At 40.4% G+C, this 27,147-nt stretch overlaps 3 protein-coding genes across 8 annotated transcripts in view; 1 reads left to right on the top strand and 2 right to left on the bottom strand.

Moving 5' to 3' along the window:
* Positions 1 to 22,817, bottom strand: part of si:dkey-246g23.2 (solute carrier family 66 member 2) — an 81,573-nt gene extending 58,756 nt beyond the window's left edge. The window contains exons 1-4 of one of the 2 annotated variants that reach the window (XM_049575405.1): positions 22,586 to 22,817; positions 21,101 to 21,223; positions 18,385 to 18,639; positions 17,702 to 17,835 (exon numbers count right to left, since the gene is read on the bottom strand). In XM_049575405.1, coding sequence (XP_049431362.1) covers positions 17,702 to 17,835; positions 18,385 to 18,593 — 343 coding nt within the window. In that variant the 5' untranslated portion in view covers positions 18,594 to 18,639; positions 21,101 to 21,223; positions 22,586 to 22,817. The remainder of the gene's footprint in view (positions 1 to 17,701; positions 17,836 to 18,384; positions 18,640 to 21,100; positions 21,224 to 22,585) is intronic. The other variant, XM_049575404.1, reaches the window with a different exon arrangement.
* Positions 22,818 to 23,006: 189 nt separating this feature from the next.
* On the top strand, positions 23,007 to 26,076 carry hsbp1b (heat shock factor binding protein 1b). The gene is made up of 4 exons (XM_049575406.1): positions 23,007 to 23,207; positions 24,400 to 24,466; positions 24,685 to 24,811; positions 25,054 to 26,076. The coding sequence occupies exons 1-3, from the start codon at positions 23,163 to 23,165 to the stop codon at positions 24,804 to 24,806; spliced, it is 234 nt and encodes a 77-aa protein (XP_049431363.1). The 5' UTR covers positions 23,007 to 23,162; the 3' UTR covers positions 24,807 to 24,811; positions 25,054 to 26,076.
* A 20-nt stretch (positions 26,077 to 26,096) lies between these two features.
* zgc:173742 (DNA topoisomerase I, mitochondrial) overlaps positions 26,097 to 27,147 on the bottom strand; it is a 47,782-nt gene continuing 46,731 nt past the window's right edge. For all 5 annotated transcript variants that reach the window (XM_049575399.1, XM_049575398.1, XM_049575402.1 and 2 more), the window contains one exon: positions 26,097 to 26,235. In XM_049575399.1, coding sequence (XP_049431356.1) covers positions 26,133 to 26,235 — 103 coding nt within the window. In that variant the 3' untranslated portion in view covers positions 26,097 to 26,132. The remainder of the gene's footprint in view (positions 26,236 to 27,147) is intronic.

Here is a 27,147-nt window from a genome sequence, read left to right as displayed (position 1 = left end):
CAGTGTACCATATAGGCTCTACACTGTATGGGTGTGATCGGAACTATGATCTGATGTGTTTAGAGGGAAATATATGAGACAATATGAGACCTAACAACTGCAAATGACAGATAGCACAAAAAACATTATGGAAGTGTGGCACATAAATAAGGCAATGACAGGAAAATGATGACTGAGATGTGAATTACAAATGCATGCTATCATACGGTAAACAAATATTTATCCTAAATTAAATTAATCTAAATACTCACACTTAGATAAAAGCTCAAAGTGTGCCCTGAGTTGCAACGGAATAGTCAGGATCAGAAGCTGACAGTGCGATCTTCAGATATTCATCTTTTGATTTTGGAAGGCAATTTGCACTAGATAACCAATTTTGTATAATTTACGAGACAGCCACTGACTTCACATACACACAGTAGCTAGTCGATTTTAACATTCTGCTCAAGCAATGCAATAAAAAAACAGGGAACATGATGCAATGACTGAAAATGCTGAGTGATCCCAAGGAATCCCGAGAATTAATTGTTTTCTGTGGCCTGGTCTCTCTCAGGAATTCACACACACACACACACACACACACACACACAGACAGTAGTGGCGTGCACGGCCACAAACAAATCTTCATCCTCTTCCTCAGGGTACAATTACTTCATCACCCAGCCTGAGCCAATAGTAATTAACGCAGCAGTGCCTCATTAAAAGTCATTATTTAGATAGAATGTCCAATGACCTCCCTCAACACGCAACTGGCTACTTTTCTTTGTTCCCTTCTCACTGTGTGTGTAGAGCTACCACTCTAAGATGATGTCCATGCCAGTGTATTGGGGCTGTTTATACCTGTACCTTTTAATTCAACTATAATACTAGGTGAGTGGCAGTGTGAGGCAGGTGCTTACAACAGGTGCAGGTTTCAGTAAGTTAAATTTAAGACTTTTTAAGACCTTTTTAATGCCACCTTGAATGGAATTTAAGACCGAAAAAACTATAAATATAAGCGATGGTTGGAGTATCCCGCTGTACTATAACCAGTGCTTAATTTGTAAAATTAAAAGTGAGGGAACACTTTTTTAAGCAGCGCCAGAGCCGCTTCACTGCGCAACTCCGAATGGAATGGTTGTGACATCTAGTGTTGTCACGGTACCAAAATTGGGACCCACGGTACGATACCAGTGAAAGTATCACTGTTCTAAGTAGTATCACGATACCACAGCAAAAATGAGGCAGATGTGCCTTTTGTCATTTATAAAAACATAAATCACTTTTCTATAATACATCAATGATATTTCAATGGAATAAATTACTTATTGACTTATTCATAGAAAAACAGCATCAATGAGTGATTAACATAGGGGGATTGAAATAAAATAAATAAATAAATAAATAAATAAAATAAAAATCAACCAGCCACCCTCCTCCCCTGACAAGTAAAGAACAGTCCCTCCATAAGTAAAGAACAGTCCCTAAAGTGCGGTGAGGTTTGTGGGCCGTTACCTGCCACAGAGAGAAATGTGAATGGCAGTCATGACGCCAACAAAAGAGGAAATTAGGCTACTGGACCTGGGGTCGGATTTCTCTGTCGCCGCCGGTAAGCCGTTATTTTGCGCCGCAGAGCCGCTGTAGGCTATCTGACCACCATATTCCTATCTGTGACCCCCGTTCAACCCACAACCTGCATGATTCGCCTTTCATTTCTGCTGCTGGTTGAAATCTGTACTTGCACAGCATGCTGAATGATTTATTTTGCTGGCACAAAACTATTTTTAGTCGCAAATGTGAGTAAAATGCTCGCACGTAGAGCTCTGTGGAAAACAAATCACTGCCGACAAGTAAAAAGTCATAAATAATAACTTTCACTGCTCAAAGATACTCACATGTCTGGAAAACAAACCACTACAGCAGCATATTGAGTGCCAGGTGGCCAGCACGTGCCGTTAAGCCCTTTTCACACAGAGCGCGCAAAGCGCAGACCTCCACCGACGAACCCATTCATTGTGTATGTGCTACCACCAGCGCGCGCCGTTATTGGACGGCGCATGGATACTCACAGAAAGTGCCGCGAGAATAAAAAAAAAAAGAAAAGAAATAAAGTCAGATTAAATATTCCTTCCGCAACAATTTTAAGACCTTTGAGTAATGAATTTAAGGCCAATTTGAGACATTTCTAATGAATTTAAGACATTTTCAGGCCTTACTTTTAGATACATGAATTTAAGACTTTTTAAGACTTTTCAAGGATCCGCGGGTACCCTGTTACAAGGTGAAATATTTTACTCCTGATGACAAACAGCAGAGAGTAAGCAAAAAGGAAAAATAATTACAATAAAAAATTTCAAAAGAATATATTTATAGCACTGTTTGTGTCGATTAATATGAGACATTTTCTTTGCGTTTTAGTAATCCATAGCTTTTTTTTTTAATTTTTTTTTTACCATCGCTACACAGTGAAGATGAAGGAGTAAAAAGAATCCATGACAAACACTGTATCAATCGTATCCTAACAATTGTAATCAGATGCTCAGATTGGGTTTGTATATTTAGCTGTTTACAAAATCTGTACAACAGAGGCAAATTCCCAACAAGAGTATGTTAACTTATGTATGAGAATCCGCTTTTACGTTTGGAACCTCCCGTCTACAACGGGCTTAAGACGTGGCCTCGTTGAGGACTTGGCTCAGATTCCGGAGTCTTCTTCTACTTCTTATCCTGAAGCCTCCTCAGGAATCTGATCCCGTTTGATTCGGCGGTTGGAACCTCTTGCGATCGTATGAACAGTAGTAAATAGAGGCCACTACATGTAGATCTGTTGGTGATACAAACATACAGTCGAGCTGCCATGCTGGTGCTTCACCTACTTGTTCGGGCAAGTGCCTATTTTAGCTTTAAAATTTAAAACAAAGTATAATTTTCATCTTTATGCTTGCTACAATGCTGCAGATGTTATTTTCTTTGCTGTCGTGTGCTGTGGCAGTAGGTAAAGGCAGTCGACGCCAACAGAATCAACAAGCTCATCGGACAGGCTGTTGTCCTGGTGGTGAAGCTTGATTCCTTAACAGAGGGGTCAGAGAGAAGGATGCTGCGTAAGCTGCGGAGTGTCATGATCAATGATTCTCACAGCCTATGTGCTGGTCATGCACAGGCACCTTCAACAACACACTGATAACACCACATTGCACCAGAGAGGGCCACAGGAATCCTTTCTTACTGTGGTAATCAAACTCTACAATTTATCTACCTCATGCAGAAGACAAACAGCAGAGACAGGTGGCTCCAACCTCTTTTTCAGCCCTTTTCAGCTCATTAACATATCTTCGACGTTAACTGCTTACTTTTGGCATATTTATATCTAGTATTCGAACTTTACCGTTAACCTGTTTGCCTTTCTGGCTATGGTTTCGGATAATAAAGTTTTATCTTATCTTACAAGTTTAGTCCCAGAAAATTGATACTTGCAATGAAAACAAAATAATGTTCAGCACTTTTTCAACACCTAATAAGAAGAATAACATTCTATAACACAAATGCTCTGCGTCTCCCTTTTAAATGGCTAAATGCAAATGTTTGATCAAAGTCTGTATTAGTGTTTCTATGTAAACACATCAGATAAGTGGATGTATGGACTTCATTCTAGCTCTGACACACAACAGTAAGAGGACCCAGCTTTACGAATTGAATTGAAAAACTAGAAAACCACCACACAACAGAATCAATCTCATTGTCAACTTTGATTAATGTTGCACACTGACACAAACACATCTAAATAACATACTGGGCCTGACTGGGCCTGTTCTTTGACAACTTCTTAAAGCACTTCTTCAAGCTTTCAGTTCTTGTCTTAACAACTTGATGCAGATGGAAAAGGATCTGAGTATCAAGCATCAAGCATGTTCTTGCTGTGAGGTTACATCAGTGTCCACTTGCTTGCTTCAGCAGTTCAGAGAGAAGAGGAAAAGAGTAAAGAAATATTAATAGGGCTGGTGAGAGAAGGGAGGTATTAACAGAGACAGAGTTGTGGGAGGAAATGAATTAAGTTCAACAAAGAGAGGCTGGAGCATAGAGAGAGGTGGCTGGCTGTAGAGATGTTTCAGCTGCTTCACCGAGAAAGCTCTCAGGGAGTTAGAAAGAGGAATGTTCCCTGTTAAAGTTGATGGGACTCGTTCCAGTAAGATTATTGAAACACACTTCCCGGCAGGGGAAATGAAAGTTGGTGCATGGCTGTTCCTACACCAGCAAGAAGTTCTCCTGTACACATAAAATATGGTACGCTTGATATTTGCAAAGCCTTGCTAGGGATGCAAGAAAATATTGACACGATTAAATATCGAAATACTATGTTTTCTGTAGGGATGCACCGAAATGAAAATTTGTGGCCGATGCCGAATAAAATTAAACGCTCGGCTGAATACTGAGTACCGAATACCGAATGCTGTTGTTTAGTTTTTCATTAGTTTTTGCAGATGAACCCCCTCCAGATTAGTGTTGTCATGGTACCAAAATTGGGACCCACTGTACGATACCAGTGAAAGTATCACGGTTCTGAGTAGTATTACGATGCCACAGCGAAAATGAGGCAGATGTGCCTTTTGTCATTTATAAAAAGATAAATCACTTTTCTTTAATAGATCAATGATATTTCAATCCCTAAGTGTTGTTAATCTATCTTCAGCCATTTAACTCGTCCACACACTAGTGTAAACACATAGATCACAGGCCTATGAAACAGGCAAAGTCATAAAGACTGCACCACTAGCAATGGATGGTTTTGCGGAAAATCATGATGTCACAGTGAAGTTGACCTTTGACCTTGTAGATATACAATGTCATCACTTCATTATCTTATCCTATTAGACATTTGTGTGAAATCATGACAAAATTAGTGTATGGATTCTAGTTATGTAGAAAAACCATGCTTGAAAAAAAAAACATGTTTTGTGAGGTCACAAAACCACCAAAATGTAAGTATTTAATCCTTCTAGGTGGATGTTTGGGCCAAATTTGAGGTAATTTCCTAAGAGCCTTCTGGAGATATTGTGTTCACGAGAATGTGACAAACGGACGATAACTTGAAACACCATGGCTGTTGGCAGAGCAGAGGCATTCAAATCACAATATATCGCCTTGCCTACTCTATCACAATACATTGCAATATATTTCTAACCCCTGTATTGTGACACCTATTGATTTTTGCCAAATCACATCCCTAACAGTGGCCAATAAATCTGAAGATGTATTCTACCAGTGAATGTCTGCTACCTGAGTGTTACTAAGAGTTTAGTAGCTTGCAGTGTGCTTCCATGTGACATTAGCTTATCACTGAGTGCACCCACTGTTCCAGTGTCAAGGTGTTAATTACATTTGGGAAATGGGACATGTTTTCTTACAATAGTGCGAGACATGAATACAGTGGAGTAGAGGAAAGCCTTGGCTACTAGAGCAGGCTGTTGGTTTGAAGTTTACGATAGGCTTTATACACAAATCCCTAAACATATAAGTTTCTGCACCTAATTTAATTATTGTCCTGCCCTAAAATCTACAGAGAATCCATCATCTGATAGTGACTGATCAGGTAAGGATATACAGTAAAACAGAATAGCCTCCAACATGAACTTATTGTATTTCACTATCTGACTTTCAGTAAGTTAAAGTTACAAAATGTCTCTCCAGAAACAGATTGCAAGAGAGACAGACATACTATTTTTTCTGATATCTTAGTTTCTCAGTGACAAAAGTATTTTTCTAGCCAGTTCTGGATGTTTGTCATGGTCTAACTTTACAGATGTGTGTGTGTGTGTGTGTGTGTGTGTGTTTGGGTTCGAAGGCAGACCTGCAGGCACTGACGTTCTCAGGAAGCACATTGTGACACGTTGGAGACGAGTCAGAGAAGTCTGCACAAGTCTAATGTCTCATGGATGGCACAGTGCCCAGGGCACAGCATCACCTCTCCAATTAGGACAGCGGGGAAAGCGGGCGCCCTGCTGCATCCTCGACTACACACACAGCTGCAAGTTCCTGTTCCTCTACAAAATGGATCATCCTAGAATTTTTGTAGAGTTTAGAGTTTGAAAACTTTCTATGAGACAGTCTGTTTTTATTTCACGTTTGAGTTGGGTAACCCAGCATCTGTCATACTCATGAGCTCAGTTATGCTGGGAGGGTTTACTGACACAAGCAGATTTAATCATGTCATTAAATTCCCTTACAGACTATATAATATATATTTGGCCAGTTTTCCACTGAGACAAAGAAACTATGCTAAACAAGAAGATTTTTAACAGTAATAAATAATTTTACTGCATTTTCTTTGAGGCAGGGGTATTTGTGTCTTGGTCTGTGTGTGAGAGCCAGAGCGTGAAACAGAAAGAGTTTTCTCTTAATGAGCGAGCCAGGGGGGTTTTAAAGTCTGACTCTATCGCATACCCTCTGATCAGGTCTCATCATCAGAGCACAATACACTGAGCAACGAAGCCGTGAGAGAGTGAAGGACAAGAGGTTGAAGTCAGTCTCATATAAATTTGACTCAATGAGGGAATAACGAGTTTAAACCTCACAGGGTTCTGTGTTTATCATTCCACCTCCTTGACTTTGTGGAGTCAAGGACTAATGCGCATTAACCCTCCAAGACTGTCATCAGTCACTGGACAATTTAGTATTACTATGTGGTATCGCCAGCCACTGCCCTGACAAGGAAACCACAATAGAATTACTGTATCATTTCCCTGATAGGGGTCATACACTTTGGGTATTTGCATTTAATATGGATCTTAGAGTGTGGCTTTGGTAATCGAGCCAGCTACGCCACAATGCAGCTGATCAGGCTGCAATTTGCCTTCACAGTGTACCAGCTGCTAGCAAGAACAAAGAGGCCATCAACTGTGAGGGGAAAAAGACAGAGAATGAATCTCAGCAAAGACAGCTTAGCGACAGTGATTTCATTTTACCCTCCACATGTTAGAAAACAGCTGACAAAGCAAAAAAAATAAAAAGACACACTTTCAAAGTACACCTTCAGCCAGGGCAAACCAGGACAAAAACTTTATCTCCTTCATCACCTAAAAAGGTGCCACCCCAGACTGAAATTAAGAACCTTTTCCTGTTCGGAGCCACATCTTTGTTTGAGGTGAGTATTTTGATGTTTGTTTGTGTGTAAGGTGAATCGATGGTGCATCACTGTTTCACTTGGCACTTGTATACAATCGTGCAACAGAAGCAGCGCCTGGATGTGGGCAACAGATGTGTTTATAAAAATGCTGCACTGTGACAGAACAGATATTTCATACATCAGACGTACTGTAACCCAGACCTGACGATGCCCATTCAACCCACATTGGACCCATTCATACGCTGTCACTGTGTTCACTGTTAGTACAGACTCCAGTCTGCAGTGTAGTTCATGCACTTCAGTGATAAATAGGGTTGGGTACCGAAACTCTGTACTTTTTGTACTTGGTACCGATTCACGTCGGTACTACCGAGTACTGATTCACTTAAAATGAATCGGTGACAAATTTCGGTACCTGAGGTGGAGGCGGAGCGAGAGAGCATGACTCGCACCTCAGACTCACAATGGCGACAAAAAAATGTGCAGGCAAAAGTTAAGGTGCAGCACTGTTCCTAAATGTTCTCAATAAAATGTTGAAACTGAGAAGTTTAGACTATGGGCCCAAACGACGCATAGTGCGTCCAAATTCACACCTGTTCTTCTCTGTGGATTTTCTCCGCGACTGTGCGTCATAGCGAGAAGCCACGCATATCACGTGAAACGGCAAAACTGTAGCTTTCCAATTTTTTCACAGCGAAAAAAATTGATAAAGTTACAATAAATTGCTGTATAACAGAGCTTTCATGCAGCTTTGCACACACATTACTTTTGGATGGATTACTCGCGAACGCAGGCTTGCACAGAAATGCCACGCATATTACATGAAAGCACAGGACCACACACATCATTGTGCTGTCATCCCATCACGCTATAAATACAGATCAACTGTCTACAAAATAAAAACCTGACGAATTTCTTTACAATCCATTATACAGATCTTGTTATCAGTCACTTCATATAGTGAGGAATATCATATCTTACCACGTCTTAGGCTTGCGTGTGTTTCTCCCTGTCTATCCACATTTGTAGTCCAGCTTTCAAGATGCAAACATCTCCATATTGTCCAGTTGACACTCCATCAAACTTTGTGTGACAAGACCAGCCACTTCACCTTTGCGCACCCAGACAACTGTAGCCTAATTATACATGCTGACAGGGCCGTAGTCACCATATACACTGAGGGGGACACATGCCCCCCCACCAATGCCCAAAATGTCCCCCCAGTATATAACTGAAACTGAAAAACAAATATTATCTTGGAGGACATCATTGCACTGGGTAGGCTATTTTTCTATGATCTTAAATGTAAATATTGCATGTTTCTTTCAGATAAAACACATTTTTGACTTGTGAATGAGTCAACAGAATTTCTTGCAATAATGAAAAAATACTGGCAATCATGTCCGCCTGGCACAAACCACATGTTTTGGACAGCTGTGAAGTGACAGAATGTCCCAGCATCGTGGTTCTTATATTGCCAGATTCCAGAGAGTCTCCCCTCTTCAGATATGGCAGAATATGTCAACTTCTAACTTGCAATGGTGAGATACATGTAAAAATGTAAGAATTTAGGCACACAGATTTGTTTTTTTCATTGATATAAAAATTAATATAAAATACAGGCACATAGAAGGACATGAAATGATGGCATATCTGGTTAGCCCAGATTGTCCTGAAAAAAAAAAAACAAGATATATCATGTGTATGTAGCCCTTATAATGACTGTGATATGAGCTTAAAAGTAAAGGCAGTAAAAATACCCCAAAAAGGCCTAGAGCCCATAGGGTTAAAAAGTACTGAAATAAGGTACCATTTGGTACCGGTACCGAATTCCAGATACCGGTACCGGTACAGATACCGTATCGGTTCAATTATGAACAGTACCCAACCCTACTAATAAACAAGAGATTTGGAGGATAACACTGGTCTGCATGATCAAACAAAGTCTCTTCCTTTCTTTCCTATAACATTAGAACCTTGTAGGCAGGCTTAGCACTGTGTTCCGACTCACAGATAATAAAACTGTTGGATTGACGCTGAAAACCTGTGCACAGAAAATTGCCCAGGAATTGATTAGGGCACTGATAAGACATTAGACCAGTAGCAGAATTGATAATGGCATTGGTATCAATAAAATCTTATCAATTCCCATCCTTATATCCATGTGGGCACAGAGCATAGGAAATTATAGGCTCATGCAGATGTCGTCAGAACACCATCCAACATGCAAATATACTGCACCTAGCAATACTGGAGTTTCACCTAATCAACAATCAATCGTGTTCTCATTTGTGGGTGCTAGCCCTGATGAGAAAGAATATTAAAAGAGTGAAAAAAAACCCTCTAATCAACAATCAATTATTTGTTAATGAAATAATCTAGGTTGCAGCCCTAGTGATTTATGCAGAGATACATGTGCCTGCTCAGCAAAAGGTTTTCGATTTGGAGTAGACTACAGTTTGAGTCTGAACAAACCTGGTTTCTTCAAGCTTTAGTCAGTATCAGGAAACTTTTCACATACTATAGCAGCGTTATTTAGTGAAACATATAGATTATCAACCATGTGAGAAAATTCGATATACTTTTGGTCATATTAAGCAGGCAGCCCTGCCACAGTAAACAAGCTGAGGATGCTCCGTCATCGACTTAACACGCACTCAGGAGGTATTGACTTTATGTTCAGTTAACAGGCATCTGGTCAGTCTGATATATGGATGTCTTTATCGACACGTCAGACACACACACACACACACACACACACACACACACAATCTGGTATCCACATACTAAAACAGATGCCCTGAGACTCCCTCCCTCACACGCACTAAAAAACAGTACACACACACATAACAGATGGGTACACATACCCTAACACCCAGTCTCTCTCTCTCACTCACACACACCTGTCGGGTTATATGGCGGAGATGGATGGTGATAGATGGTGTCTGTTTGTCAGGTCGTCTCTCTAGTGCTGGTCTAATGAGGCGACACAATGTCCCGACTGACACAATCAGTTCAGCAGGGTCAAAGCCAAGTTCATGAATTACTAACCCACATCCATAAATAACCACAAGGTTGCGGGGCAGACCCTCAGAGAGAAGCTGAGAAATTTACTCGATATCAAATTTTGGATTACAGAGCCGAGAGCAAGTTTTTATTTTGTTTGATTTTCTCAGATGGCTGGCTGTGATGAAAAGTATCTCCATTACATTATTTTCTATAACAAGTAAAGGATATTGAGGCTGATGTCTCCCTCCATGAAACTGACTGAATGCAGATGTTTTCCTTTATTTTGGCTGCTCAGGTCGAGGCTGGGCGTGGAGTTTTCCCACCCTCTCAGGTGTATAAAAGAGTAGTGGGTAGAGATATCAATCAAGCTCAGTACAAACCCATACAGTCCTGAGTAGAGGTCTAATTGGATTTAACAGTGGGTATGGAAGAGCTTATCAACTTGTTGAAACTTTTGTGAAAGTTTTTCTTTTAAGTCCAAGCTTATTTATTATTAAAAGTTCTGTAGCTGGTGTGTTTATGTGCTTGTGGGAACATTAGTCATTTGAGATTTGAGAGTGGGAATCAAAAAATGTGTTCAGTGCAGAAGCAATAATACACAGTCAAAAATGAGACCCTTACGTATAATTTACCACAGTAGCTCGGGGGCAAAAAATGAATGAAAATTTTAAATGTGAAATTTGAGAGTAGAGTAGACTAACGATGAACTATGAAGCACAACGGCGGGACACAAACAGCAGACACTTTGACTTGTCATAGGAGGAAAGATGGGCTGAGTAATTAATAAACAAATTGTTATTTTGTGTGTGAAGTATTCCTTTAATAACTTTAATGATAATGCTGTTTTATTCATGTGTCCCAGTAAGCCAGTATGCATAATACTAAGACCCTGCCACTAAAAGGAATACAGCCATCATTAATTTAGGTTTGTGTATTATATCATGTACAACAAACACACACACATACACACACTTTGGAGAATATCAGAAGTAGTCCTCACAGATACATAATGTATTTCAGAGCATGAGCACAACAAATAGCCCCTGAGGGCAGCATGACCGCCTTAGCGATCAGACAAAAGCGAGAGTTGCTCCTCAATTTTCTTGTTTTTCTATCCCCCATCACGCCACAGCTCCCACTGCCAAATGTATCACACACTTAAGAGACACACCAGGCACAACAATGACTGGGAAAACAGCTTACAACATCCAAAAGGTAATTACAAAACTTATCTTAGGGAAATGTTCTCACGCTGCGGCTCTTCTGCGAGCTTCTGTGAAAACTTACGAGCAAAAAAAATTATCTCTGCAAATAGTCCCTCTGAGGCATGTTATATTATTATTCATTTTTTTTAAATATTCTGCCCAAGTAATCCAATATGCTCGACTGCTAATAAAGCACCTCTCACCTACCTGACTTCATTTGACTTGCTAATTAAACTTTGCTGTTATCAGGGGTTTAATTAAACACACTTGACGTTGAAAGTACGCAGAACTCTTTTCCATGTATTGTAAGATATGTAAATGCAATTGGTCGAGTTGCACAGCGTCTGTCTTTGTGTCAGTGTGTGTGTGTGTGCGTGCGTGTGTGTGCGTGTGCTTCTGTTTGTTACACCTGATTTGTCCTGCTGCACTGCTGCCTGAGTATTGCAGATAAGGGTGAGTGGCAGAGTCATCAAACTCTGCACTGCACCATTCAGTAATTACGCTACTGTGACAGTTTATTGGGTCAAATTCAGAAACAAATGCAACACACAGGCTATCTGCAAGCGCACAAAACAGACATTTACAGCCTATTAGACACAAGAAAAAACTCTCTCTCACACACACACACACATACAAAAACACACCACGCACATTCGTTTTAGCTCAGATTTTCGTCTTCAAATGCAGTCAGAAGTCACACATTAATCTGAGAGAACGCAAACACTTTCACCTTCAAAGTGGTGCACTGACTGAGGGTCATAACTGACTAATGCGGTGTGAGGGTGTGATGCGGACTGTAGTGTACTTAGCCCAAGCAGCAGCCTCAAGACAGGGAAGTTAAAGGTTCAAGTCTGGGTGCCATCTGGTAAAATATGAGAGTTGGAAGTGAAAAAATAAATTATTCAGCTTTCTCTCCTCTTCAAGTTGTCTTTGAGAAAAAAAAAAGTACTGAGCCCCAAGCAGTTGTTGTGTGTAGTCGATTGATTCAAATAATTTGGTCCTCAATTACTCCAGTGTGTTACCACTACTCCGTACAGAGCAGCAGAGGGCTGTGGCTGTATAGAACAGTTATGGTGTAGATAAATGTGGCAATAAGTTGCAGAAAGTATGTGATCTTTTCTAGCCTGGGTAAATAAAAGCAGAATGAAAGTTAAGACAATGAATAAGCCACCGACTCAGCACCCATCCTTTAAACAATTCCTATCACGCACCCCAGTGTCTGCTCCGTCTAACCTCTGCTGAAGAGGTTATCTAGTGCAAATTGAAATTGCTTTCACCACTTGAGTGCTGACGGTTTTAAGGATGACCGCAGGGTCCACACAAGCTATCAAGAGTCCCATCTCTCCTTCTGTTTATGGTCTGGTGAGCTCTGGCTGGCTCCCACAAACGGGATGTTAAACAGCAATTGTGGCTCTTTGCTAAGTGACTCATAAAGCGGTGTCGTGGGCGAGAGCGTTGGCTGGTTAAATGTGAAAAATAATGATAAAGATATAAAACAGAAAATAAAAAATACCTTTAGAGATGAGATCAAATGTGTTAAAATAGCCAGGTTGTACTATACCCACTCCGACCAGCAGAGGAGGATGTTGTCCAACTCTCTGTATGATTTACAGTTAACCTTCTGGTTGCTTAAATCAACCCAACTCATATATTCTATTAATATTTAAATTCAAATAATTCACAAAATACTAAATGAATGAAGAATTTCCTCATTTGCTTTTACCCTGTTTCCCCAGTCCTTGCATTCTCTACTTTCACTTTGTTCAAAGTAACTCCCCACTTTCATTGCACCAAGCCTGACATCTAGCCTGAGGTCACATTTGTCTTTGAACATTATCTCTCCCTTTGCCCCCCTATCAGCCTCTGAATCCCTGTATCATAAGGCCGGGACTGTTAATGTGGCACCCTGGGGCAGCCACTGGAAGTCACTGCAAAGTCATAACTCTGAGTCAGCTCAGCGTAGAGACCATTACAAAGACTCTGCGGATGAAGCACACTGGCTCCGGTTTTAATGTATGAGTCATCTACGTTATACTTTTATTTGGTTTCTTGGATTGTAAATATTCTTTAGAGATGATAACTCGTGCCTCGCTGTGAATTAAATTTGAACATATTTTCACCACTGAATTAATGTGCAACTGATTTTTCAGTATCAAATATGGAGTTTTACCTTGCTGGTGAGTATGTGAAGCATGACATGTAACTTGTAATGGGCTCTGTAACAGTGCTGACAGGGATCAGACACAGCTTCTGCTCTTGCTGATCTTTCATTCTACGTACAGCACCATCACCAAATTAAGGCAAAGAGCTACAGCAGAGTATACCATCTCACACACACACACCCACACACACACCCACACACACACACACACACACACATTTAATCTACCCAGTCCATACCTACACAGACTCATTTATGATAAAGAAGGTGACCTTGCTGGAAAATTAAATTCCAGTCTAATGATGTTGATTTTCTCTGAGTTTCCACTTAAATGAAAAAGGAGCTCTTAAAAAAAAAAATTCTACACTCCAGTGTGTTCATGTCGGGTGATGCCTGCCCTATGGGTAGTGTTTCCTTAGTAGAGCAGTCGAGCAATTTACAGTGTTAAACCACTTCAATGTGAACATCAACAACAAAAAAGCTTTGTCAGGTATGAACAAGAGAGTGTCTAACCTGAAAAGGTCTGAGATCAGCTCAAGCCAGACTGTGGTGCTGTTCGTTCGAGAGTCAAAAATACCTCACTGCTGCATGAGAATAAAATAATATAACAACAACTTCATACACATTTCTTTCCTAAGTTTCTGGAAGAGGGGCGCTCGTTGTTTGCTTCCTTGTGCACCACACTCCTCTCAATCATGCTAACAAGGCTCCACCTGTACATTGTTTTCCATTTCCCTGCATATATCAGAAAGGGCTCCAAAACTGTTTCCTGGCAACAACCATAAACACCTACACTTTGTTGAGGAAAGCATTATGTAAACGTACCATGGATTGAAACAACAGTAAACAAGTAAAAAAGCAGACCAGCAGGCCAACCAATTGAATATGATTCTTTCGAGCATATTCAGCTTATGTCAAAGCATTTAGGAGCACTGCAACAATGCAACGGCAGCTGTATGTTGCAGAAAGAAAGCTTCGTTGGACCTCACATGAATCAAGGCAGCGCGCCAGATTTAGTCAGCACTACAATGAACAGCCTTAGGTGATAAACAAAACAGCATTCAGCAGACTTATGTTCCTGAAATATAGAAAACAACTGCTGCAATACACAAATGGCCAGAGATGCCTTGACAAGTGTGGAAAAAGGAAACCAGAGAAGGTAAAAGGAAATCTGCAAAATCAGCAACAACAGAATGTAATGCCTACCAGATACCAGAAGACTTTAAAAAGACTTTGAAAAGGCTAAAGTCTGACAAACTCTTACATCTAAAGATAATGTGAATCTTTAGTAAGATTTTGCAGACTGGGAATCTTGCAGGGTCAGGATAAAACTAGATTCTTTTGAGATTATATTCCACCCTGCTCCTAGTGGAATATATTATACCAAACTCTCTTCAGAAAATATGACATATTGACAATTCCTATGTGTCCGCAAAAACACATAACTTTAGAAACAGAAGATATAAGGTGTCAGACGTTGACACTATCGTCATCGATTTGGCATCAATATAACCCATGAATATAAACTTTACATTTTGGATTTTGTTGCCTCAACTTGCTACCAGCCTCTGTTGGTTAACTGTGCAACTTTGTGGGAGGAGACCAGAGGAATGAGAGGCGAATCCTTTCAATAATGAAGATTTCTCACTAAAAAAAGTGCTGGGTGGTGGATCAGATACATGCCGAATGAAATTACGCCCCCTTATCGCTCCACAGTTTCTCCTCCTTTTCCACAACCAAGAGAACCAAGACTTGTTCACATTCTTGCAACCCCCAGGAGTCCCCTCTTAATTGTCTACCCAGTTTGCTGCTCTCTGTTTGGTGCTGAGGAGAGCGCAGCTATTGAATGTTGACAATGTTCAAGTCACTGAACTTCACTATCTGCATAAGCCAAAACTAAAAACCATTAAACATTTGATTTTGTCGGATGTCAAGACGGGCAAACAGCTGACATAAGACTGCCTGGACTGAGTTTTATGACCACCTTACAGCAAATGATGGAAATCACGGAAGTGCACACCAACTGAAGTGAATCTTTTATACCGTCATTGGAAATCTGTCTGCCACAGTTGTTTGAAAAGTTGTTTGGTGTAAGGCTGGCATACCAGGTACAGGAATCAGCAGCAGAAGTTGCACAGACAAGTGACAAGTAGCCGAATTCTCAATTTGACCTTTTTCTTTCAGTTTGTGTTCTTTCTATGTGTCTGCAGAAACTGGAAAATGAGGTGAGTAAGTAGGGAACAGGTGTTGGCAGACCGGCAGCAGGATCATAGACGACACATGGACTTCAGTCTCAGATGTCCTTTCTGAATGGAGAAGTCAAGAGAAGGAAGAAGAGGAGGAGGAGAAGAGGTGGGAGCAGATGAAACAGCAACAGAAAGACAGAAAGAAGAGCGAAGAAGAGCAGTGGAGGAAGGTGGGAAAAAAGAGGGGAGGAGGAGGAAGAGAAAGATAAAGAGCAGAGAAGGATGCTGGGTGGGTAGCGGAGAGATGACAGGAAAGAGAGCTCAGCATGAAAGATCTTCAAAAATAGTTCGAAATCATGCCAACACGCATCTTGGGGAGAAGAAACTACTTTGCATAGAGATGACCCTGATCTGTATGAAAGACTTAGCGATGGAGGGATGGAGGGAGGAGCGGACATTTGGGACGAAAGGCTGTACTGATCTATTCTTGTCCCGACCCCACCATCCCCCTTCATATCCGTGCTCTTTGAAACCAGACCTCAGGCCCGCCCCTCAGAGAGGGGGGCTTGATGTAAGAGGGTGGTCATGCTGTGTTTTTGTAACTGGGGTCATAACGGACAAACTCATGTGTATATTTGATCTTGAGTTGCATCGCTTTTAATCAATCAACTCTCCGTATCCAAGCCTGTTTAACATAGAGAGTACACATGGCTCGCAGGCAGACGAATGTCCAATATATTTGCAACATGTGTACAAATACTGGGATCAGATAGATGTAAAGCCCACGAAAATCATCCACCCTCAGAGAAAACAAGCAATCCACCACCAGTTGTCATGAGTGATTATATTGAAAAAGTTTAAGCGTGGGCATTAATAAAAAAAAGGTTTCATGATGAGTAATACACCAGCTCTTCGCAGAGACAAGAGAAGCACAGATGCCAGCAATAAAAATGATCATGACTCTCATGTCCAAATGTGAGCAATCTCTCAATCAAAGTCACTTTAATAGAACCGCGACTGACGGCACAAATGGACACACATTCTCTTCCTCTGTATAAAGAAGCATTTTACTCCTTACAAATCAATCAGCAAGAAAATCAAACACTGATTGTAATTTATGTCTTCAATAACACACTCTGCTCAGCATGTTCGGAGTATTACAAGATTCCATCATTCAATTTCCCTCTGTGGGCTGTTATCTTATAAAAATTGTACTTGGATTGAATTTCTGTCAGTCCATTTGCAAAAGCAATCAACTCGAGCGTCTGTAAAAAACACAATTACCTATAAAAGACAGCACCCTATAAAGAGTGACCCTGAAAATACACTCGGGCTCTATTTCTCTACACACACACACACACACACACACACGCACGCACACACACACACACGATGAACAGTGGATGCTGATGCTTAATCTCAGCCCTCTCCATCCCATCTCCAGTTGTCGCCTCACCCTGCACCGATGCCTCATCCACTTCCTCCTTCCACACACACACACACACACACACACACACACACACACACACACACACACACACACACACAGTCGTGCCCAGAATAGACTAATCTCATGTGTGACAGTACAGCAGCTAATACATCCATAGGACATTTGTGCTTTGCCTTGCACTTTCTTTCACATCTCAATATCAATGATACATTTTCATTACCCTTCAGGCTTTAACTAAACCAGTGTACAGCAGCATCTGTTTTATTGTCTAGACACTAGGAGCCTACAGAAACAGTTCAATAAAGAATAAGGCAAATGACTATCATATTAGTGGTATATAAGTGGCTGTCAGAGGTAAGGCATCTTGAAAACGACAGCCTTGACAGTAAGCTTTTCCAATGGCCCCCTCTTTTGGCAAGAAGTAGGAGTTGAAGCACTTGGCATCTAAACTGCTGACACAGAGAAGTGGCTTGCTGGATGTGTTGTAAATGGTTTGTAATTACTGTATATACATGACAATTGTGTTGCTGGGTCAGTTTTAATTGTGTTAGTTGTGTTTGTTGTCATCGAGAAGGCTTTGGAAGTGGTTACCTAAAAGTCGGTGTTGCTTGGTGCTCACTTGGTTGGTGTTTTGGACCGTGCAGCACAGGTGGAGCATGGCGAACATGGTGAGGATCATCACCACGCTCTGGAGCAGCAGGGTGAGCTCAAACTGCTTCCCTATCCTGCAAGGATGCAACCAAAACACAAATTAACTTCCAGAGCTTAGAGAAGGGTTGACATGGGAGAGAATTTACAGAATACAGATTAATATTGCCTTTGTGATAAAAGTAAGGATAATAACAACAAATAAAGAAGGTATGTGTACATCACAGTTACCACACTATACTACACTATTCAATAGTACAGGTTTTATTATAAGAAATGTCACACAGGCTGTAAGCGGCACAGAAAGACCTTATAAATAATACAATGTTCCAACCAGATTCTATAAAGAATCTATTAAATTCACTCTTCCGTCCTCTTCAGTCCGAACCATGACCTGTGCTCTCTGATGTGTAAAACAATTTGAGCGGAAGCCTCAAAGTGAACGGCGTATGGCTCAGATTATATAATGAATCTTCATTCTGATTCCATTCCTATTCCATTAATTTCTGACACCAAGACAGATCTGAGGAATGACCCTGTAAATGGCCTGTGCCTTTTAAAGGGGAAAAAAGACAGATAAAAACCCATATCAAATGAAAGCACAGGCTTTTCTCTCTCTTTCTCACCAGAAAAAAATGCGCAGGATGTTGGCTATGAGCAGCACCAGGCAGACTCTTGTGGAGAAGCCCTCGCTGTTGCTGCTCCTCTGGATATCCTGGTACTGTGGGACATAGGGCAGGGCTCCCCCGAACACCATGACGCAGGACGCCATCCAAGAGAGCAGCGTCCACGAGCCCTCCAAGTCCTCCTCCTTCAGAACCACCTCTGCATCCATCACGCCGAGAGAAGCTCAGGGGTGTCCAAGGGGTCTAAAGTTGCACCTGGAAGGAGGCAATGTGACAAAACATAATGGGAGTTCAGCAGTTATCAGCAGTGGATGTTCTGAGGTAGCCACAGGTCAATAACAAGGCCTGAAATTAGGATTCCCAAGAGCCCATCAGCAGTAAAACTTATTACGCTAAATTAAAATACCTCAGTTATGTATGGGCCAGTTTGTTTTAAATTGCTGTCCCTGCTGACTACACAATGCTCTCTCACACCACAAGCAAATCTCATTAAAACGAAATGATGGCTCTGGCTGAATGGCTGAACGGTAAGACCTATACAAACTTTAATATATCTTAAAAGAAAATAAAATGTAGCCTATAAGAAACATCAGACCAATAGGCTGTTTTCACTGAAGACACTTTGACATGTCACAGTGGGAAAAACACAGGTAAATTTTCAGACTCCACCTCGACACATAAAAGTAAATATGACTAACATTTTCGGTGGTCGTGCCCAATAGCACATAGATGCAGTATGTGTGTTGCACTGGTTATGTTCACATAACCTATGTCGTCAAGTGTGACCACCTCTGCCTGTACAGCAGGTACATGACTGCGCATTGCATACATTTACTGCATGCACTGCGTGTTAAAGAATCTATCTCATAATTTGCTCCATAGATTAATTCTGAAAAGCAATGAAGAAAAGTAAAGAAATTGTTAAGCTTTAATTTGCCACGTTTTAATAAATGAATAAAACAATAATCTAAAATGTAATGAATTACATGTGTTTTGACACACTAAGACCAGTCAGCAAGTCAAACTCTGTTTTCTGACTGATTTTCCAAGGGCTGGTTGTTATCTTAACAAAATGTAAAGAATTGGGAAAGTACTGGCATGGTCACCTTCAAAACAGTAAGAAATGTTGTCTTAGATAAATTTGTACAGCAGCTACAGAGAAACGTCTGCACTCACATGATAGTTCAACAGTCTTTGAAGCACAGTAGGAAGAGCATTGTCAAGGGCTGAATCCTGTATCCTGTCGCTGCTGTTGTGTATGTTAAAGACTGATAAGAATATTTAAATTCTCAAGTGGACTCTAGAACCTCAACAGTGAACTCAGAAGTAGTTTTGAAAAATGGTATCCGCTACTGATATTTATCAAGGTATTGTATCAAAGCTAGACATGCCGATATTGTGACAACTACCCTCTGTACAAACACTGACTGTAAACAGAAGTATTGCAAATGACCAACAATGATATTATACATGTACACTACTTAACAGCTCTACCTCTCTGCCTGCCAACAATCAGCCATCATCAATTAGTCACACAAGTAGAACACACCAATTATTAAATTGTGCAGGACTCAGAGACACAGAATAAGCATCAAAGTAGTTATTTTATAATAGAGGGCTGGAATAATCATATATAATTTCAATTAGTGACTGATTATACTGTAGGAATATTATAGCTGTGCAGACACACCTGCACCTGGGCTGTGCAAATAACTTTTTTCTATCTTTCCAAAGACATTAGCGCTAATTCAGGCTCACAAATTTACGGAAAGGTTCAGATGTGTGCTTTATGAGTTAACATTCAGACGGGAATGACAGGTGGGGAATTGAAGTCAAAGATGTGGAAACGTCCCACACAGAAAGAGCAAGCAGTAAGGATAGACCGATACATCGGCCGGCCAATATATCGGGCCGATATTTGAGTTTTTTTACTTGTATCGGCATCGGCCGATACACACGTGGGTTTGCGGATTTATTTTTCCCGGCATGATTTACAGACAGGCATCCACGGGCAGCTCTAGGTTGCCGGAAGACCCTGCAGCGCACATGCAGCGAATTCTACTGTGTACAGTAGTTGTTGTTTTATTTATGCTTCAGCTTAAATTTGTTTATTTTATAAAGACATTACTAGAAGATTTAGGAGCACTGAACTCTTTTTTTTATTTGAATGTATAATAATAATAATAATAATAATAATATTCTACCTGTTCTACCTCAACTTTCCATCTTGTTTTAGTATTTTTTACTGTTCAATAAATGTTTCTTATTTTAAACTTGAGACCTGTAATATTTTCATTGTGTCATTTTTTTGATGTAAATTTAGGGAGCAAAAGCAGTATCGGCCCCAAATATCGGCTCAAGAAAATCAGCAGTCCATAATCGGTCATCGGCTAAGGGTGATGGAAAAAAATTGGTATCGGCATTGGCCCTAAAAAATCCATATCGGTCTATCCCTAGCAAGCAGAGTGCAAGGAAAGGTTAAATAGCCAATAGCTGATGAAGGTAAAGATGACAGGCAGGTATTGGGGTCACTGGTGAGATGTCCATGATAGGAGGGTTTTACTATTAGCTGCCACACTGTGGAGATAACAAGTCAAAAAGCAAGCTTGTGTGCAAGCTCCTCCTGCTAACTGACTTCTCTTTGACTGCAAATACACTCTGAGTTTTTTCACAATTGAACAGGTATTATTACTAAGTTGTCCTGTCTGCAACACACCTTGCTCAGATACTTTAATCCTTACAATTGTGGTGTGTTGTGCCAAGCGTTTGCAGGTGTTCTTGAGTGGATAATAACATCATTTACTAAAGGTTAGTAATTCCCCTTTTTCTCCAGAGCACCCTGCAGAACAAACAGAGGAGTTCATTACATTTCAGACAATGTGATTTTGTAATGCCGATAAACAGCTCCTTGGAAATGGGAATAGCATGTGGTCACGTTTGATTGAAGAGCCAGTATGTTGCTATGTACACAACACCATGACCCACAAAATCTGAGTAAACAGTGAGACGCACAGGAAATCGGTGTGATGCGCTTCTTGTATGACTGTGTGGTTCTTCTTGTGACTGTGTAATAACAACAGTGCCACTTAACACAGTGTGATTTTCATTGTCAGGTTTAATTCTGAGAGCCAGCGTGAATATGAACTCCTTTGCTCCCATACATATTTGGCAGTGTGTATCAGCTGACAGGTCACTCAGTATGGCTTAGAGAGCCAGTCAAAACACTAAGAAGTACTTCAGCACTGACAGAAAAAAAACTTCACTGGTAGCAACTTCTTTTTTTTTAAAATCACACTCAGGGTGTGATTGCTGATAGTAGGCTAATGCAACACAACAGGAGATGAAGCTGTACTTGGAGCCCCAAGAGTCATCTAGAAAGCGGAGGGTCTGATTACTCATTAGACACCTGTTATTTTACATAACTCAGCTGTAAGTAAAGACATAGGATTTTATACTCCAGTCAAGAACCCACTGCTTTTGGAGGGCAGAGCCAGACAGACTGAGCAAAAGAATGTTCAGGTTATCTACACCTCAGTGTATCTCTACTTGTCATTTCTGTAAAGCATCTAAAAAGCTCAGATTATTATCAATGCACAGTGAATGCAACACTGCAGAGCAGCAATCAAACACAACCCATAAAGAGAGTCTTTACAAGTTTCCTACAGTTAAACATTACTCAAGAATTCAACAATCCAAGGTGTCCTCAGCTATTTCCTTCTGCCTAGCTGTGTGAGGAAACCATCACACCTACACAACAGTAGCCCAATGTGCTGGGCCACCTCTAGTAAGCAATATGGGCTGTTATGCAAGCAAAGCATAGCTTCATGGGGTTGGGTCACTAACATGCCTGAACGTACAGGCATCAATTTTGGAGTACTGCGGGGGAGCTACAGTAACAGCACACAAAGAAAGCTATAACACCGTCTGGTTACACTGTAATAGACTGATATTAGTATACAAAGTATGTTTGACGTGTGAAGTGTCGAATTTATCTCTGAGCTAAACTTTAAAACCCAAACCAAACGTCCTCTGCGTCTTTGCTCTAATTTAGTTTTTAAAAACAGCGCGCTCACAACACGTACAATGCCCCCCGCTCTGAATATATATCGCCTCTGATAGTGTATTCATGTTTGTCTGAGTAGCAGAATGTAACATTTAACGTTTTACATGTGTTATAGGTTTAATTTCCAACTTTACTTACCAGCCGCCTTCATTCACTTTCGTCCACCTTATCAGAAAGCACTCACGCGGATGTTTCAGCGTCAGAACCAAAACACACTGACTTCCCTTCCAGCTCTAACTTTCCAATCCCAGCTCGTGCTCAAGTGAGGAGAGTGGTGCACGCGCATACTTGCAAGCACACATACTCACGCGCGCACAGATACATTGTTCACTGCATAGAAATAGAAAGAGTTATTACTGCTTTAAGTTTTACAATACTAGCATTAAACATGCAGGGCGCTTAATGGGAGGCAGCCTCTAGGGAACAGATGCTTTGCATGAATGCCTTTTATGGGCTTCTTGAGGCCATAAAGGGAAACAAAACTACTAAGTGCTTTACAGCTCCTCATTCAAAACTCAATATTCCACATTTCTTAGCACCGTGACGAAGCTCTCGCGAGACTCCCCGTGTTGTGGAACAGCTGACTCTGCGGTGGGTGGTGCAAGCGGACTGGTATCTATTTCGAACAGTTACCAACCCGATAGTGAAAATAATCGGCAGAAAGCTGTTGGAGTGTTAGTATTGTTCAGGCACTGGTAATCATTTACACCACAACATGGCAGAGACGGACCCTAAGTCGGTGCAGGACCTCACCAATGTGGTAAGTCGTGACCGTGATGGCAAGCTAGCGTTAGCTACAGCAGTGAATGCTAGCAGTTGCATGCTATCGCTAGCTAGTTTGCAAGAAAAGCTTAACCTGAGAGGCATTTCGTGTTATTTATTTGTTTCTATAATAAAGTAGGTTCGTGAACTCGGTGTGTTTCAGATGTTTGGTGAAGCTAAAAGGTCCTGACTTTTGTTTAGCACGTTATGTAACAGTAATGGTCAGTTGGGCTTTCACATGACATCACCAAATCACAACCGAGTAACCCCCTTAACATTACATCTGGGTAACGTTACCTCTGTTGAAACGCCCTTTCTTAATAGTAGTTTCCATCATATTGAATAATTAGCAGTTTCACTCAGTAAACTCGCACAGTTCATTGTGAAATATAATATATAATTCTACTTATTCTAATACACGGCAAAGGGAGCTGGGTTATGTTTCTGAGTGTTGTCATGGAGATGAGCACTAGTAGACAACTTCAGTTACCCTCCCAAATCTTTACCAGTCCTCTCTGGTAGCTTTTTTTTTCTTCTTTTCCATTATTCTTATTATTTATTATTTCCAGAGTTTTGTATTCACAGAAAACCCCCTCCAAACATTTTCCTCAAGGATGCCTAGTTATGGAAATTTTCTATTTATATATCTCAGCTTTCATTTTATCATTTTGCCTCTTGAGATCAGGATGTCTATTAACCTCAAGTCTCTGGCATGTGAAGAATACAAACACAACTTAAGACACAACTGTTATAGAGCCACATTATGTGATGGTCATCAATGCACCAAAATGCACCAATACACAGTAGTATGATTTTCATGGTGCGCTCATTGTTCTGCAGTATGCTCATCAGAGTGCATAAAAGAATCACATCCTGTGGTTACTAAGCTTTTACATTGTTGTCAAGGAAACTAGATACTTTTGTTAACACTGATGTACTGCCTTTTGAAGTTATTAATAGACCACAAGCATGGTGCATTAGAGTGGGAGTGCAGATGTTTTTCTGTGGTGGTGTTAATAGTGAAAAGTCCACTGATGTCACTGCTTAAATCCTTTCGATTGTGTCATCCTCAAAATAAACTGGTAATGTGTTTTTAATGTTAGGCTGCCATCTTAAGTGAACCAATTTAAATCAGTTTGTTCATTTGTGTATTTATTGTTGCACTTACAGTGTTTGTGTTTGTTTCACAGGTCCAGACACTGCTGCAACAGATGCAAGACAAATTTCAGACCATGTCAGACCAAATCATCGGGAGGAATATCCTGTCTAATGATTTATAATGCCAGTAATCAATTTTTCATTGATTAAATGCATTCAGGTTCAATTGTTATTTCCAGCATTCTCATCTCTTTCAAATCCTCTTCACTGTACTTTCATAATCAAAGTATGGAATGACAGACTGACCTGGACATTTCGCCCATTAAAGACCAACTTTGAGAGTTATTACTAAGTATGTGCCTTAACTGCTTCTCCACTTGATGAGATGAGCACGCGCATTGATGACTTGGAGAAGAACATTGCTGACCTGATGACCCAGGCTGGTGTTGAAGAGATTGAGGCGGCACCGGAAAAGGCTAAAGAGGGTCAAGGCTCATAATGAAGGTAAGCCGTAGACCCAGCTAGCTTTTGGAAGAGTTATTCATGCCCTCCTATAAGCCTAGAGCTGTGTAGTTTTGTCTGTCTTCCTGATGGACTCATGAATCCTAGGTCTAGACATATAAGATTGGATGCATGTCTCTTGCCATTAGTTTTACATATCTCAGTTAATCTTTAAGGTATTTCGTGTTGAATTCACCCTCCTCTTTGACACTACAACACAGATCATTTGTTTTGTCTGTCCACAGGTTCCTAAGAAACATGGTGTGAAGTCGGTCCTTTATTCAGGAGCAGCAGACTTTTCCATTCTGAAAATGACTTCTATTGATTTGGTGTGTCGTTGTGTGAAATGCTTTTTTATATATTGAATATTGTGATAAACGGTTACAGTTATGTAATGACTTGAAAAGTTGAACGTTATTTGTAAGCTAGAATAGTGTGATATGCCCTTCAGAACTGTAAGTGCTCATGTGCGAAAATGCAACTTATGGATTTTTGTGCACCGACCCGGAGGTTATCTCGCTGCCATCATATTGCATAATTAATTAAATCCCATGCGGTGATGGCTGATGGGGACAGTTTGGCCACAGCCTGTGCTGAGAAGTACAATCCGCAGCCTTACAGGCCAGTAGAACCTCCATCCCTACCAACACGGGAAACGGGCACAGTGAGAAGCCTGTAGTGATTTACAAGTAGCATTGTTACTACCAAGGTGTGGGATGCATTCCAATTTCAACTGATTTTCTTCTATTAAAGGTATTTAATACAATGCTGTCTGTCATGTATTACACACTTAATATTTAGCCAGGTGCTGAGTGAATTTTTAAAAATGCAAATAACTACTAGGTGCTCAGTGTTTTCTGTATTTATTTTTTTAAACCAGAGTTGTATTTTATCATGCAAATTATCTGGAATGTCTAGAATTTGTTGCATGTTTTCTGGTCTATATTGTTCATAATGTATTGGAATGACAGACTTAGAAGTTAACATTCTATAATGGCTGATAAGATGTTTTTTAAATCACATTTATTGTATTCGGAATCAGGTATTTGCAAGAATGTCCACTCAAAAGTGTGTCACATCACTGCATGGTAGGAACCTTTATTCAAATTAGTGCAAACACAAAATTTACAAACAAAACAAAATTAAGTGCCAAAAGCAGAAACGAACAGCAAGCAAACAAAACACGTCACACAGTTTTACGAAGTACACCATCAGTAGTCCATGAACGTATTATGAATGAAATATTAAAGTTCTGTATGTATTACAAAGTGAATGGTTCCTTAATTGCATCGGCTAACAAGACTGGAGTTTCAGAAGTTTAAAGTTAGAACTCAAAGTCTGCCTCTGTCATGTCGATGGCCCAGGCGAACTTGTCCCTTTGGCTCTTATTGTAGATTTTTTCTACAGGTACCTCCACGTTTTTACACCTGAACCAATGGGAGAAACAACTGTTAAGCATACTCTGCAAAATTAACACAGTTTAACCCACCAGTTAATCTTTTCGCTTAGAGGTTAACTGTGCAGGATTGTCTGTTACTGTGTAACATGGTCGCCAGCAAAAGTGTAAAGCCAACCCCAGATTCACTCGTTTGGCTTTACGCCTTGCTAGATTTGCATGTTTTCATGTGTCTTGGATGCCTGCTGCTTAGGGTCTGGCACCTGATGTTACCTTTTTAGCTCCTTCCTCGCCTGAATGCTGTGGGGGTACACAAACATAAATGTCCCGACCACAGAAAATAAAATTCGAAAACATCAGCACAGGGCAATGTCTCTGCAGAAAAATACACCACCACATGGAGCTTCTGAATGAGCCTACACTTTTTTTATTTTATAGTAAAATTCTGCATAGTATATCTTAAAAAATAAACACAGTGGTATCCAGATGGAAAATATGAACAAACTGATAAAATACAATCAATAGAAATGGCTTAAGTTAACCAAATAAAGGTAATTGGCTACACGAGTGAAAGTTATTTTATTGGCCTTACTATTATGATTGACCTTTTGAGAGGGTTTAGTACAGATTGGGGATAAGGGAGAAATGACTGATGGTGCTTTCGCAGTTGTGTCTGAAGATTAAACTACTGTAATGATTACAATAGTGTAATGATATGCAACACTGAACATATCAGTTACACTATTTTTACTTTGAGGCATCAGAGAGAGACTACAGATAGTATATCCACATAAATAGTCAAATTTTCACATTACACTTTCCATACATTGGAGACTAATGCTACGCTTGTGCTGCTGCAGATCTGTTTAATCCACAATCATCATTTCAGTGAGTCTATAGAAATGATTCACATGATTTACAAAGTGAATCTTGTGCATTACTG

This window comes from Epinephelus fuscoguttatus, linkage group LG4 (assembly GCF_011397635.1).
Source record: "Epinephelus fuscoguttatus linkage group LG4, E.fuscoguttatus.final_Chr_v1".
Taxonomy (NCBI): Eukaryota; Metazoa; Chordata; class Actinopteri; order Perciformes; family Serranidae; genus Epinephelus; species Epinephelus fuscoguttatus.
The sequence above is the reverse complement of the archived record's forward strand: the minus strand, read 5'-3'. Positions and strand labels throughout refer to the sequence as shown.